Source organism: Nesoenas mayeri (genome assembly GCF_963082525.1).
Source record: "Nesoenas mayeri genome assembly, chromosome: 4".
In the NCBI taxonomy this organism is placed as follows: Eukaryota; Metazoa; Chordata; class Aves; order Columbiformes; family Columbidae; genus Nesoenas; species Nesoenas mayeri.
In genome coordinates, this window is record NC_137540.1 from 59,993,082 (window position 1) to 60,006,517 (window position 13,436).

Here is a 13,436-nt window from a genome sequence, read left to right on the forward strand (position 1 = left end):
CTACAAAATGCATTTCTTCAGTAAACCAAGTGGCAGCTTTTCTCACTGTTTTCCCTTCCCTTCCCTTAAATTACATTGCATTTAAATAAAAAATGGATGTCTTTTTATAGAAAGTGAGACTGAAGCTTCATTATAAAACATGTGTGAATTAAGATCCTGATTAGGCTGAGGAAATATAAGATAATGATTGGATGGTACAGTGCAGAAAGACAGACAACATGTGGATTCAACCAGCTGTGACTGTGTGATGCCTACACAAAATGTGGCTTTCTACCCTGGCTCAGTTCAGGGAATTTCTGCAAGGGGGCCAGCAGGACATTTTTCCTGCCTTCTCAGGCACTTCTGCATCAAAGGGCACCATGAAAACATACTCTTCATGTGTCTAAGATGGTCCAGAATAGAAACATCCTCCAAAAAATCTCTCCATAAACTTTATGTTCCCTTTAATTTACCTCATGCTGTCAAATTATAAAGTAAACCAACAGGAGAAATGTCCCTTAAACATTATATCTTTCAACTTGGGTCAGTTAAAACATGACCATGACTTACAATGTGGAGAGTGAATGTAATGTATCGAAGGAGCCCGGCGCCACAGTGGTGATCTGGTTGTCGTAGAGTGAGAGCAGGCGGACCGAGCTCAGCCCTGTGAAGCTGTCGTTCCCCACACAGCTCACACGGTTGCTCCTCAGCATCCTGAGAAAGGAACGATCAGCATTGCTTAGCTTAGCCTGAGCAGGGGATGGAGCTGAAGTGGTGGCCTAAGCAGGGGCCAAGAGGTATAAATCAAATTGATTCAAATTCCCCAAACCAGAGATACACAGCAGCCTCCTCTTCATGTTTCCAAGCCTATTGACCCTGTCATTCCTAACTTTGCATTTAAAGCTGCTAAAAATTCTTAGAAGCAGCTATTCTTAGAAAAGTTCATGAGGAAAAAATATTCAGTTATTGATGGATAGATAGGAAACCAGCACATTTCAAAGCTAGCATGTTTTACAGAAATATGAGATTTTAGAATACATGTTTCTTGCTTAATATTTTGAAATTTTTACTAGATCTTATAGTCATGCTTGAGGAGGAGTCAGGATAGCCTGATTTCATTTAATTGAAACACTTGCGAGTGTAGTAGAAGGGGTTTATAGAATTTATCCTAAGCAAATTCAGGTTGAAGGGGCCTCAGGAGGAGATCAGCTGGTATAATGCAACCTTCTGCTCCATATATGTGGCGGTTCTGGAGCTGATTTATTAAAAATAACTAATGTCTATGGACAGCTGAAGCCCCAAATACCATTAAATGTTGGCTCTGCTCTGCTGATCAGAAGGAAAGGCTCTCTGAAAGAGGCCAAGAAGCTGTGGGTTGTAAAAACTGCCTTTATGGAAATAATGAATTGCGTTCAAGCTATGCTGCTCTTACTCCTCCCTCCACTGTTGAAATGACACTAAAATTACTTAGCAGAGAATAATTTCCCACATTTCAATATCCTTCAGAATAATTTTTTTCCTCTAGCAAAATTCCCAATAATAGTTGAGCTGAATTGAATCAGACTCCATTATGTAAAATGTATAATTCCCGTGCAAAATTCTGTTACTTTGAAGCAGATGATTATTCCCATTTCTGTTTCTCCTGTTGGATGTTGACTGATTTCCAGCCATTTCATCATTTTAGAGGACACAATTTCTCTAGTCAAGTAACCATAATGAAGAATTTCAGCCACATTCTATCCATAATTACTAATTCATATTATGTATGATAAGTTGTTTGTAAAATATGAACAAAAACTAAGACATGCTTGAATAATCAATAGCTATTCCTCCAAAATAAAAGCTTTTAGGACAGAATATTACATTTAAGAAAGGCAGAAAGAATAAAAACACCCAAATAATTGCACTTACAGTGTTTTAAGACTTTCTAGTCCTTTGAACATTTTGTGTCGAACACTTTCCAAGCGGTTGCTAGTGAGCAATAGTTCATTCACACCAGAGGCTCCATCAAATGCTCCTTCTTCGATATCAGTAATCTTGTTATTGCTCAGGTTTCTATTACATGTTAACAGAAACAGACAAAAATACGTTTTCCTTTTTAAAATACCCTAAATCAACTGTTAAATGCTGCAGATTGCATAGATTTCATGATATGGAGTTACTGTGTAAAAGCAACAAATGTATTGTTCAACTTCAGAGCAATAAAAGCAAAATTCAATGCCCTGCTAACTAAACAAGTAAAGCAGTGTTTAGGAGATGTTTTAAATAATGAAAATTATCTACTCCATGCTGCTGCCACACAAGAATATATTTTTATAATTTTGAATCTTGTCAGTGACTATTTTTTTTTCATATCTCCAGTCCTTGTAACATTATTAGATGAATTAATAACAAATTGATATTGTGTAAGTACCCACACAACTAAGGACTCTGATTTCTTTATTTCATGTACGTAGACACAAATATAAGAAAACAGTATAAAGAGCACCATATGTTAATGAAATGTGTGAATGTAAACAGTAAAGGAAATGTTAACCATTCATGACATTAGTAAAAAAGGAGGGCTTATAAGCAAGACAGTTCATTTATCTGCAATTTGCATGCAAAGCAGATGAAAATGTGGGAAAAGGACCGAAGATACTGCCAAAATATTTAGTGTTTATAGTTTTTAGTTGAAATATGGAAATTACATCCCAAATGGGTAGTATCTGTACTATATATACAAAGCATACATACTCAACAACACGTTTTCTTAAAGACTTTACATGTTATTCTTACCTCCTTTTGTTTTTGTTTGTTTCATATAACTATTTACACATACTACAGAACAAATATCTACACACTAAGCAGTGTTATAATACACAAGTGATTTTTTTATAAGCTCTTAAAAATCCTCTGAGATAACATAAAATGAAAGGAAGCTATAAAGTTTTTATTTGATGGAATTAACAGTGTTGGGAAGAAAAATCAAACACTGATGCAACTTCTAGAACAGTATTTTAATTGCTCAAATCAAGAAAGATTCTACTAGTCAGAACAAAAATTCATACACTTGCCAGAATGAACTGGTGCCATTATCTCAAGGAATTGTGGCTTAATCTTGAGTGCTGACTGCTCATCTCTAGCCTAGCTGTAATTTAACATACACCTTGCCTGTGATGAAGGATACAATCATCACTTTAATTTAGTTTCACAGTGGAGCTGCTCAGCCTCCTGTAAGGTGCTGCACAAAACTGGAAGCAAGAAACTCATTATTTCTCATCTCAGCAGGCTTATCCATGTCAAGTCCTTAGTGTCCTAAAATCTTATTTGTCCCTGGTGTAACACCAATAATACTTCACCCAATTCACAGGGATATTTTAAGGATTAATGTTGCATAGCTAATCAATGATGCAGTGCATACACATGCTTTATTACTGATGAACCATCAAATTGATTAAACATTTAGGCCCCAATTTTCCAATGTCATCTGTGCAGAAAGACCTCTGCACCTACTTGAACTCTGAGAAGAAATATGAGCTCCATAAAAATATAGAATTCACTCGTATTGGTGTCTCTGTAACATCACTACTTTACTGCTTTCCAGCCATGCTTAACTAGTCACTGTATTATTCTCTAAAATGAAGAACATTGTAACAACTGATAAATATATTAGAAAGTTACGGAGCAGCATTACTAAAAATGGTAACTTTTATTTAACATTTTCTCAATTTTGTTCCTCCTCAATTATCCAGATTCCAAAGGTCTTGGATGTTCCAGCAGTCAGGTACACTGAGACTGACTAATATCCTTTCTTTTCTTTCATCTTTTCTTTCTTTTTTTTCTTTCGTCAGCTTTAGATGACATGAAATGTTTATTAAGATACCTTTGTAGCCTGAAAACATATAATTACTGACAATCCACTCCCTTGTCCTTATTTTTCTTAAATATGAAGAACTAGTATATGTGTGCCCGTGTATCTATGCCACATCCAATGTTTTATTTATTTCAAAGACACTCTGTAGCTGCAAAACATGCTTACCTGAGAGCCCAGAAGAATGAAGAAAACTGAGTATCTACTGTATAACACTAGAACACTGCCATGCCATCATTTCTACATCTTTTTCTTAAGTATCTGAGCCCAATCCAAAGTGGCAAGGTAAAATTCAATCTTTGGGCTACTAGCTAAAAAAATCAGTAATAACTATTAAACTGATTGTGATCATGACAGCTGCCAGCAAGGATCTGGATATGGCTAACAATAGTTTACGTAATACTATTGCTCCCCTTGAGATTTCGGTCACTAGTAATGTAGACAGACTTTTACAAATGATATTAACTTGGTGAGTACACTCAATAAGCAGCGCATAATTTTCATTAATCTGATCTACTTTTACTTGCATTTTTCTTCACTTACTATTTGTGTTTGGATTTAATCCTGAAAAGATTGAGCATGGAATCACTAAGTCTAATTAAGTGATCTATCCTCAAATATGTCTTTTGCATAAGCAAAACAAAAGCTTTCCATAGATTTATTTTTAATAACATCTGCAACTGGTAAGATTATAAACTCCTCTTAGATTATGAACTGTGAACATGGATTTACATGGATGAGCTACTAAACCATTTTTTTCTCAGTCATTTAATTTTGATATTCCCCTCATCTAATGACAGTTTAATGAAGCACAGAATCAAAGATGTCTTGAATGTGCTGAAAGAGGCAAAATTGCCTGGTTAGGGAGTAGTACAGGAAGTTACAAAAGATTGCTGGCACCTTTTTTTGAGCAGCTTATACTGTGAGCTCCCTGCTGTGGCTGCAGAACGGAGCAGCTGGCTGGACACTGCAGCGGAAGTGTCGGAGAAGTTGTTATTGGCTGTGCCCAGCCACACAGAGAAGAGCTGCCAACTCTCATCTACCTTAGTGATTAATTTAAACCCATTCTTGATTTTTGATTAGAATATACTGAATTAGAGATACGAACTAAGAAAGGTGGAGAAACACAGTAAGGAGAAACTAACATGCTAATCTGAATAGACAGGATCACTGAAGTTGCACTTACATTTTACGCAGCTGTGGAAGCTTCTTAAAGATTCCAGTAGCTTCCAGGACTGAAAATTCATTGTTATTTAGTCGCCTACAAGAAATAACATCAATTTCAGAAAAAAAACATTCAGGCATTGGTACAGAATGTTCCATCCTAAGTAAGCTTTTCAGGCTGGTTTAACTGAATAGCTGGTATTCAACTGGTAGCTGAAGAACAATTCCGTATATACTGACATTTCTAACTCTGATAATTCCTGTGAATGAACATTCTCATTAGTTAAACATACAGAATCAAAACCAGATCACAAAATATCATTCAACTAAAACTGCTGAGAAATATAAGAAGATGTTTTAAATTTTTCTTTTAAGGAAACAAAACCAAAAACGTAACCGAGGAAGGATACCATGGCAACATATAAATAAAAATCTGTAAGAAGTACATATAAACCACTGAAGATTAGTTTACTCTTCTTTAAAGGACATCAGGTGAGGTCTGCCAGACATCTGGAGGTGCTCACAGAACACTATTTACAAGAATGAAATAATTACTTTATGCTCAATGCTTCTTTTGAATACGGACTGAAACACACAGCATAGGACTTCCTAAGAAATTAAAAACACTTCTCTGACCATGGCTTATCTTCAGACCACTCCATGTAATGTATATGTATTGCATAAGGAAGCATTAAATGCTGCTTTGTAACCCTACAAGAAGATGTACAATGAGCAACAAATACGAGCTGGATACCAATATTTCCTGCCCAGGTCTCAAGGCTGTTTCAGCATAGTATACCTTTAGCAGTACCTTTAGCAGCTGCTAGCTTAAAGGAATATCTATGTTCCAAACAATAGCTGCACTAACCCAGTATTCCCTATTTCCTCTCTTGAAAAGAAAACGGAAATTACGAATCTTAGATTCTTTATATGTTTTAATGGAGTCATCTTATTAAGGAAGGGAGTCTGTCCAGCTTTTATTTAGAGATCTTAAATAGGAAGGAAAAGAGATGACTGACAATATCACTGTGAAATGAAATTCGGCATAATTCTAAACCCAGAATGCTTTTCAGAATTGCCTTACTGCAAGACAAGATTAAAAAATCCCCTAGAAAGTAAAAGAAAGCTGCTCGTTCATCCTTCCTTCCTGCTCATTCTCAATGACAGCCAGAAGGGAAATTAAGGTTGTAAATCTGAAGACAAGGCTGTACAATAGTTTCAGCATGGAACCAAACTGAGAGAAGACAGAAAGAGTTTTTTGAATATACATGAAACATTTGTATACCACACTGAAGTACAAGGAACGTGAATTTCAAAAGATGGTACTGCCTCTGAAAATCAGCTGGATGACTTAATGTGATTTTAAGTGGGACCATATAAAATGAATTTTTTCACAGTGTCAATTCACAAAGATACATCATAACTGTAAACAACCTTTTTTTTCTCTGTCCATCAACAATGGGGGCACCAAGTGTCTTATAAATACTGACATTTTCAAGTACTTTTCAAGTGCTACATCATCTAGTAGAATGATTTGTTTGTGAAAAACTTTAATTGATTCTAATATTTCCTTGCTGTGCTTTAATGTAAACATTTCTAACCCCATTGAAAAAGACAAACAATATGATCCTTTCCTCTTCCCATCAACCTTTTACATATTAAAAAAAATTACTTTGTCTTTCCCTCAACTTTCCTTTACACAAATGCATTTAATCTTTACAGTTTTTTCCTTGGAAGTCCTCTTTTCTAGATGATTCTGTTTCTTCTTGACTTTTTTTCCAGGTGATCCATATCCATCTTGAGAAGTCAAGTCCCTGACCCAGTATCCCAGCTGATATTTTACTATTGTTAGGTAGAGTAAAACAATGATTTCATATAACTTACATACTACATTCATGTACATAGATCCCAACATGAAATTTGAAGCATTACTCAATGGCACTCCTTCAGCTTTAATACGTATGATAGCAGCACCATAGCCTTTTCTCTTGAACAACTTGCTGGTTGTTTCTCAATCTTGTATTTGTGCTGCTAATTAGTTCTATCTAATGTCATACGTAGAATTTGAATTTTTATTTTATTTAAAGTAGTCTTAGTCTATTATAAACATTAGAGGCCAATTTTCAGAATTTTCCACGTGTTTCAAAGATTTTCCATGTTTGAGAAGTTTCTCCATAATTATCTATGATGGAAAAGAGGCATAGGTTGAATCACTGTAATGTGGATGGTTAAAACTGTAGCACAAATTGTACCTTCCCTCTAACTTTGTGTATATGGTGATATCACAATTAATTCATCATCACTGACTGTAGATTTCTAAATGAAAGGACATAGAGAGTTACAGATTATGGCTTCCTGGTCAGAGGAATGACCACTTGGATCACATGGCTTTTCTATAGCTGGAGATTGCTGGCTTTGGATCTGCAATTGTTAAATACTTGGGCAAGAAGTTTTCATTCTATTATCATTGTAAGCGATACCACACTCAGAGGAATGAAAATTATTACAGATAATTGGAAAATATGGATGTAGCTGTATCTTCCTTCATTATTTTCTGAGCCCAGTGCTCTTTACCGGTAAAGGCAATAATGATAGCTATTACCTATCAATCACTGGATCATGAAAAGGATCTTAAAAATACTTGTATCTGGTTTATTCAAAGAAAAGTACTGAAATGTCATTCTAAAAACAAAAAGGAAACAGAGAAGCATTGATAATGATGTCTAAATATTCTGTTTCTCTGTTTTATTTGGTGCTTTTTCCTGTTTTATTAACACAACGGGTAAGATACTTGCATGTTTTGGTACAGTAGCTGGACCTTCCTGGAAGGATATGTACTGCAGTCATATTCATGCTTTTGAAAACTATCTTGTTAGGATCTGGTATTATATCATGCACAATAGCTACAAAAATTGAACATGTAAGACTGAAATTGTTTTTGTTTAGTGTTTCTCCTGAGGACTCTGGTTTGAGTGATCTGTCAAATGCTTCCTGAATTTTCCTATACATTAGAATGCTGTCTGAAAAATATATTATTTCTGGGATGCATTTACAGGCTTTGACTTTATCTCAAATAATTGAATGGCAGATTAAACAGATGTTTCACTAGTTTTCTGGAAGACTATGAGCAAGAGACAAAATAGAAAGAGAAGAACACTTGGCTTATTTATAATTTTTTTCATCTTTTACAATTAAGTATCTGTCTTGAACTACATTATTATTTTCAGCTCTTTTATAAAACGACTACTCTGAAGAAATAGGTTTCTTGATGTGATATTATTACGGTTGCAATCTACACAATCAATACTCTTTTCCTCACTTTTGATCTTAATTTCCAAGCTGAGTCTCAGCTCCAAACAACACCCTGCAGACAATAATCTATCCTTCTTCATCACTGTTATAGAAGCACCAATATCATTTGACTCTAACAAGTATCTTTATCATATGGTGGCTAAAAGAGAAGAAGGCTACCTAGCGGCTCTTCTGTATCTGACAGTGGAAATCAGAGAGTGGCCCTAGAACTGGGAAGTCCTAAGAGGAGCAACAAAGGCAGTACATCAAAGACCAGGCATAACAGAACAAAACAAGAGAAAGAGCTGTAACTTTTGCCCCGGTGAGGCAAATAACCAGAAGAGTGTATTTAGCTAGAGCAACTGGATTTCTAGAAGCAGCAAAAAAATGCAGAAATAATTCTTCTATCACCTCTAGAATACCTGCAAGGCTGTTAAAATTTTTGTTACATCAAAGGACTTGATGTACAGCTTATCAAGAAGGTTGAATAGTGGCTTTGTTACAGTTTAAGACCATCTTACTGGATAAAGTGCTGTATTAAATAGGGCTGTTTAATGCAAAAAAAATAGAAATGAAGCGATGACATAAACTGGAGAAAGGTAGATTCCATCTCTAAGTAAAAGTTCCCATTTTAAAGGACTTTAACAGAAGTGACAGGAGATTATTAACTTCTACAACAATCTCAGGGAAATGGTCAAAATTTAATCTATTGATATCTTCAAACGAGACTGGATGTTTTCTGAAAGAAGTGCTCTGACCAAACACAAATTATGTTTTAGTCAAACACAATTTTTTTGTTGACTGAAATTTGAGAGTTCAGGATACACAGCTGATGACGCTCGGTGATTTGTTTCTTCTGAATGTAATATGTATGAATTGCAATTAGAGAAAGAAAACACTTGACAGTTTATCATCCACATGTAAATAAATGAATAGGAAATTCAACAACTAAAATACTAAATTAAGATTATTATTTATTCAGAGCAGAGAGAATTAAATATCAGTCTTACTAAAAATCAAGACAATGCATGCTTATGACTTCAACAACTCTATTTCTCATCTCTCGGTTCAGTTATTATGATTTTGACAATCATTACTTTATGATCTCCTCCTACACTTTAACCTGCTACCTGTTCCATCAGTTTTTATTCAATTCAATTAATTTTATCTAAAAATATTATAGCATAAAATTACATATATTTGATGAGTATTTGCTGTCTTTTTTTTCCTCCTTTCTAGTTCTTCATCCTCTATATTGTATCCCTAGGAAATCTTATATGAAAAAAAAAAGTATTTCTCCACAGAAATTGATTTCCCTTTACCCAAGACTGTGTATCAATTTTTTTTTCCTCTGGCACTACTTCATGAACAGTAAATCAACAACATTAATACAGCCAAAAGCCAAGCTTTGCTTTTCCAACATATGCCACTTTTTCAATTGAATATGCCATTATTCTGGGCACAACTAGAATTACCACTCAGATTTGTAATTAGAACATCACTAAGTTCAACTCCTCCTCCCAGTTCAGAGAAAGATAAAAATCTCCATATCTATTTAAACAACTTTTCAGTTTCAAATTCCTTTCCTGTCCACATATTCCAAATCTTTAACCATGGTCTCATTATTTCATACCTTCACTGCTGGACTGTTCCTTTGATGCCAGTTGCAGACTGATTATCTTTTAAGAGATGTGTCATACTGCTGCTCGTCTCACCCCTGTAGGTCACAACTTGATAACAGTACTCCTGTTTCCACATCTCTGTCCTCGCTTTACTACATCACATCAAAGTCCCTCTCTTTTGCCCCTCATCATTCTGCCTTGTTCTTTGCACTAAATCTCCCAGGAAAACCAGCTATTTCCTCCTGCCTTTGCTCTGTCAATGATGGCCGCTTACAGCTCCTGCCTTTCTGCTGATCCTTCAAGCATCTCTGCATTCTCTTTCATACTATACTTTGTACATGGGAAAACCTTGTAAAGCTGTCTTAATTTTATCTCTCAATCCCTCCTTGAAGACTACTTCAGTTGTAATGCCTACAAATCATTTCCATATGGCACTTATTAAGCAAGTAATAATCTGTGACTTATTTTCTGCTCATGTCTGTTCATTATATTATTATCTCATCTTCTTAACCCAACTCTGTTGTTTGTCTGCTTTATCTTTCTCTGGTCTCCTGCCTGACACACATAATGTGTGCTTTGCATAAAAAGAATCAGCTCTGTTTTATTAAACACCTACGTAGCACTTTCAAAGACAGACTCGTGGTTACTGGATGTCCTACTTGCTCTTGTAGTTAAAATAAAAAACAAAGTAAACCCCACTATCATTCAAAAAAATCCAAGTGGGCCGCTCATGTACTGGAGAGCTAGAGATACAGAATAGTTACCTTATTTATTTATCATAATTTTTAAGGCTACATGGTACTGAAATGATGCATAAATAATTGCTATTAATATCTAATCCTTTGAAGTGCACCACACAGGTTACACTTAGGGGTTTTTTTGTTCAAAAAAGTAAAGCTGTGGTTTTATATTTGAAAATTTTTGTTGGTTTTTCCATAAGCAAATAATGCTTTATTATGGGTTCAACTTACAACTCTGCTGTGTACTGGGGGATGTGATCAGGAATTTTGTTGAGTTTCTGATTGGAGCAGTCCACTGTGGTCCCTTCACAGCGACATTTCTCAGGGCAAGCCAAATCTGCAAAGCAGTCTCCACTTAATTTGGATCTGTAATCTTCAGTGCCTGTGGAAGAGTCAAGTCAAAACACAGATACTGAGTCAATAAAGCAAAGATTTACTTCTTGTGAGAGGGCTGAAAAGATGTCTGCAATGCAGATAATAGGTGGGCAACTTGGGAAATGTATGATAAACTTTGTGATACTGAACAGACACAAGGGCTTCAAGAGAGGGTTAAATATAGGGGCTTAATATATGCTGGAAAAAGAAACTGTGACCAACTTCACGTAACAGGATAACATTAACTTGAGCTTTTCACAGCTGTACTTTCTGCTGATTATGTTGTCAGTCAATCTAGCCTTGTTTATAGCTAATCACACAAATGCCACTAATTCTTTTAGACTTTCTTTCTCTGTATCAAAACTAAATAGGTCCTGAATGCCACCTTTTCTCTTTCTCTTGTTACAAATTTGTATTGTTGACTGGACTTCATTAACCTCTGTGATTTATTTTTTTTTCACAGTCCCGATACTCCATATCATCTCAAACGTGTTAGATTGAAAGCCCTGTTTTCAGCTTTAATTTAAAGAAATGTGTGATCCTGACTTAAGCCTCAGCAGCTTGCCATGCTGTAGAAAGCTGCGTGACGTTCCATGGTGCTTGACAGAACCATGTTTTACTCATACCTCACAACCACATGGTTAGATCAAGCACAACAGAAAATCTCGCTACATTATCAAAACCCATCCATTAGGCCAAGGATAAGAGCAAGGGAAAAGAGGAAGGAGTAGGTATAAGTTACAGAAGCATTTGAAGTTTAATATTTGCTTACATGACATGGCATTCTTATTACTGAATGTCCAGTGTCACAGTAACAGTATTACTGTCACAGATTAAATAAAAAGTACAAAAAATGAACCACATTGAAAGTTTCCTCCACCATTTCCCAGAGTCAGTCAAACAAAACATCCTAAACATTTCAGGAGAAAACATCCAGTAAGGAACTGAGGGTGGGTGACAAAGAAAACAAAGAGAAGCTGAAAGGACCTGTGGGTTCTTCTTGGACAAAGGTGAAAAGACTGAGACTAGCAGAAGGTGCATCAGGGCTGGGAGGTACATTGTGATTTAGCTCAGACACTGAACTTTACTTACAGCCAAAATGGTGAACTCCTGCAAAAGTAAAGATAGCCAAGAAGGAAAGAAAGACAGAGTAATCCCAATTAAGACAAAAACATGAACTAAGCTCTCATGTTCTCTACACAGAGAAGATGTTGCTAAGCGGTACCATCTTCAGCAGAGAGAAAGAATAAGTCATTTTAAGTGGCATTAAAAAATGAAGTCAAGATTGAGGTTAGTTACAGATTTCATACAGGATGATAATGCTTCCCATGTATTTTTCCTAACTATTTTGAATATATTCTTTAAAAGCTGCTTCTTTGAACATATATACATGCTATGCCACTTAAAACCAAAGAAACATAGGAGAAACAGATTCCTCAGGGGAGGAAAAAAAACCTCAAATCAACAGTCATCACATATTATGTTATCTAGCATTTGTAAATGCCTAAGTAACACATATGATATAACTACATGGAATATGTCTATGACCTAGCAGACAAACAATATTTTTTTCAAATTAGCAGTTTAATATTGTACAAACTTTGGTCTTCCAAATGACTATAATGAAGCTCTACTAAGACTTCCTAGTGTCTGCAGAGCAAGATCTCCCAATGACATATTTAAAACAAATATAAAAAGTTTTTAAAGAAATGGTAACATATTTACAGTATTTACTGAAGTGTAAAGATATGATTTTAGCAAATATCCAATAAGCAAGGCTACAAATACTCTTTTATCCTCTTGTGTCCAGAGTAAATCACTGTCAGCAGTTTAAAGTAAACAACTAAAATATTCTGGGACAAAGTCTTCAACAACTAAAAGAATTTTATGTGGTATCTCCCTGATAGCCTGATGGAAAAAGAAAGCACAGAAGCTGTATTTCAAGAAGCAAGAAGCAAGTCTGTAGCACTTTTAAATTTAATTATTTTTCTTCTTCTTTTTTTTTTTTTTTTGTTTGTTTGTTTGTTTGTTTCAGGAATACCATTCTTTAAACTGCATGTGTGGCCATGTTATAAGCAGGCTGTGAAGAGATGTGCTGGCAAGAAAACACTTCTAACTTGGAGACAAAAGTTGTGCTGGCAAGGTTGAGTAGAAGCCACTCTGTGGCAGGAATACAGCTGTTCTACTCATTAAGGAACTGAGTGGTACTACAGGTTTGAGAAATTGAATCCCCCTCTGTTTTATGCTGCTTTAAAACACATTTTTACGGCTGCCAATGCTGACAAATTGCTGCCTTATTTTGTATTTCATTTCGTTTTTTCTTCATATTCAAACCGACATACTAGTATGAGCGCATGAAGAACTTCACATGGTTGCTGCAAATTTAAGTGATACATCTCACAGCTTTAAATG

At 35.4% G+C, this 13,436-nt stretch overlaps 1 protein-coding gene across 2 annotated transcripts in view; it reads right to left on the minus strand.

Moving 5' to 3' along the window:
• SLIT2 (slit guidance ligand 2) overlaps nucleotides 1-13,436 on the minus strand; it is a gene marked incomplete at both ends in the record, with an annotated part of 263,549 nt that overhangs the window by 54,145 nt on the left and 195,968 nt on the right. For both annotated transcript variants that reach the window (XM_080343319.1, XM_080343318.1), the window contains 4 exons: nucleotides 550-693; nucleotides 1,891-2,034; nucleotides 5,019-5,093; nucleotides 10,881-11,031. In XM_080343319.1, the coding sequence (XP_080199445.1) occupies nucleotides 550-693; nucleotides 1,891-2,034; nucleotides 5,019-5,093; nucleotides 10,881-11,031 (514 nt within the window). The remainder of the gene's footprint in view (nucleotides 1-549; nucleotides 694-1,890; nucleotides 2,035-5,018; nucleotides 5,094-10,880; nucleotides 11,032-13,436) is intronic.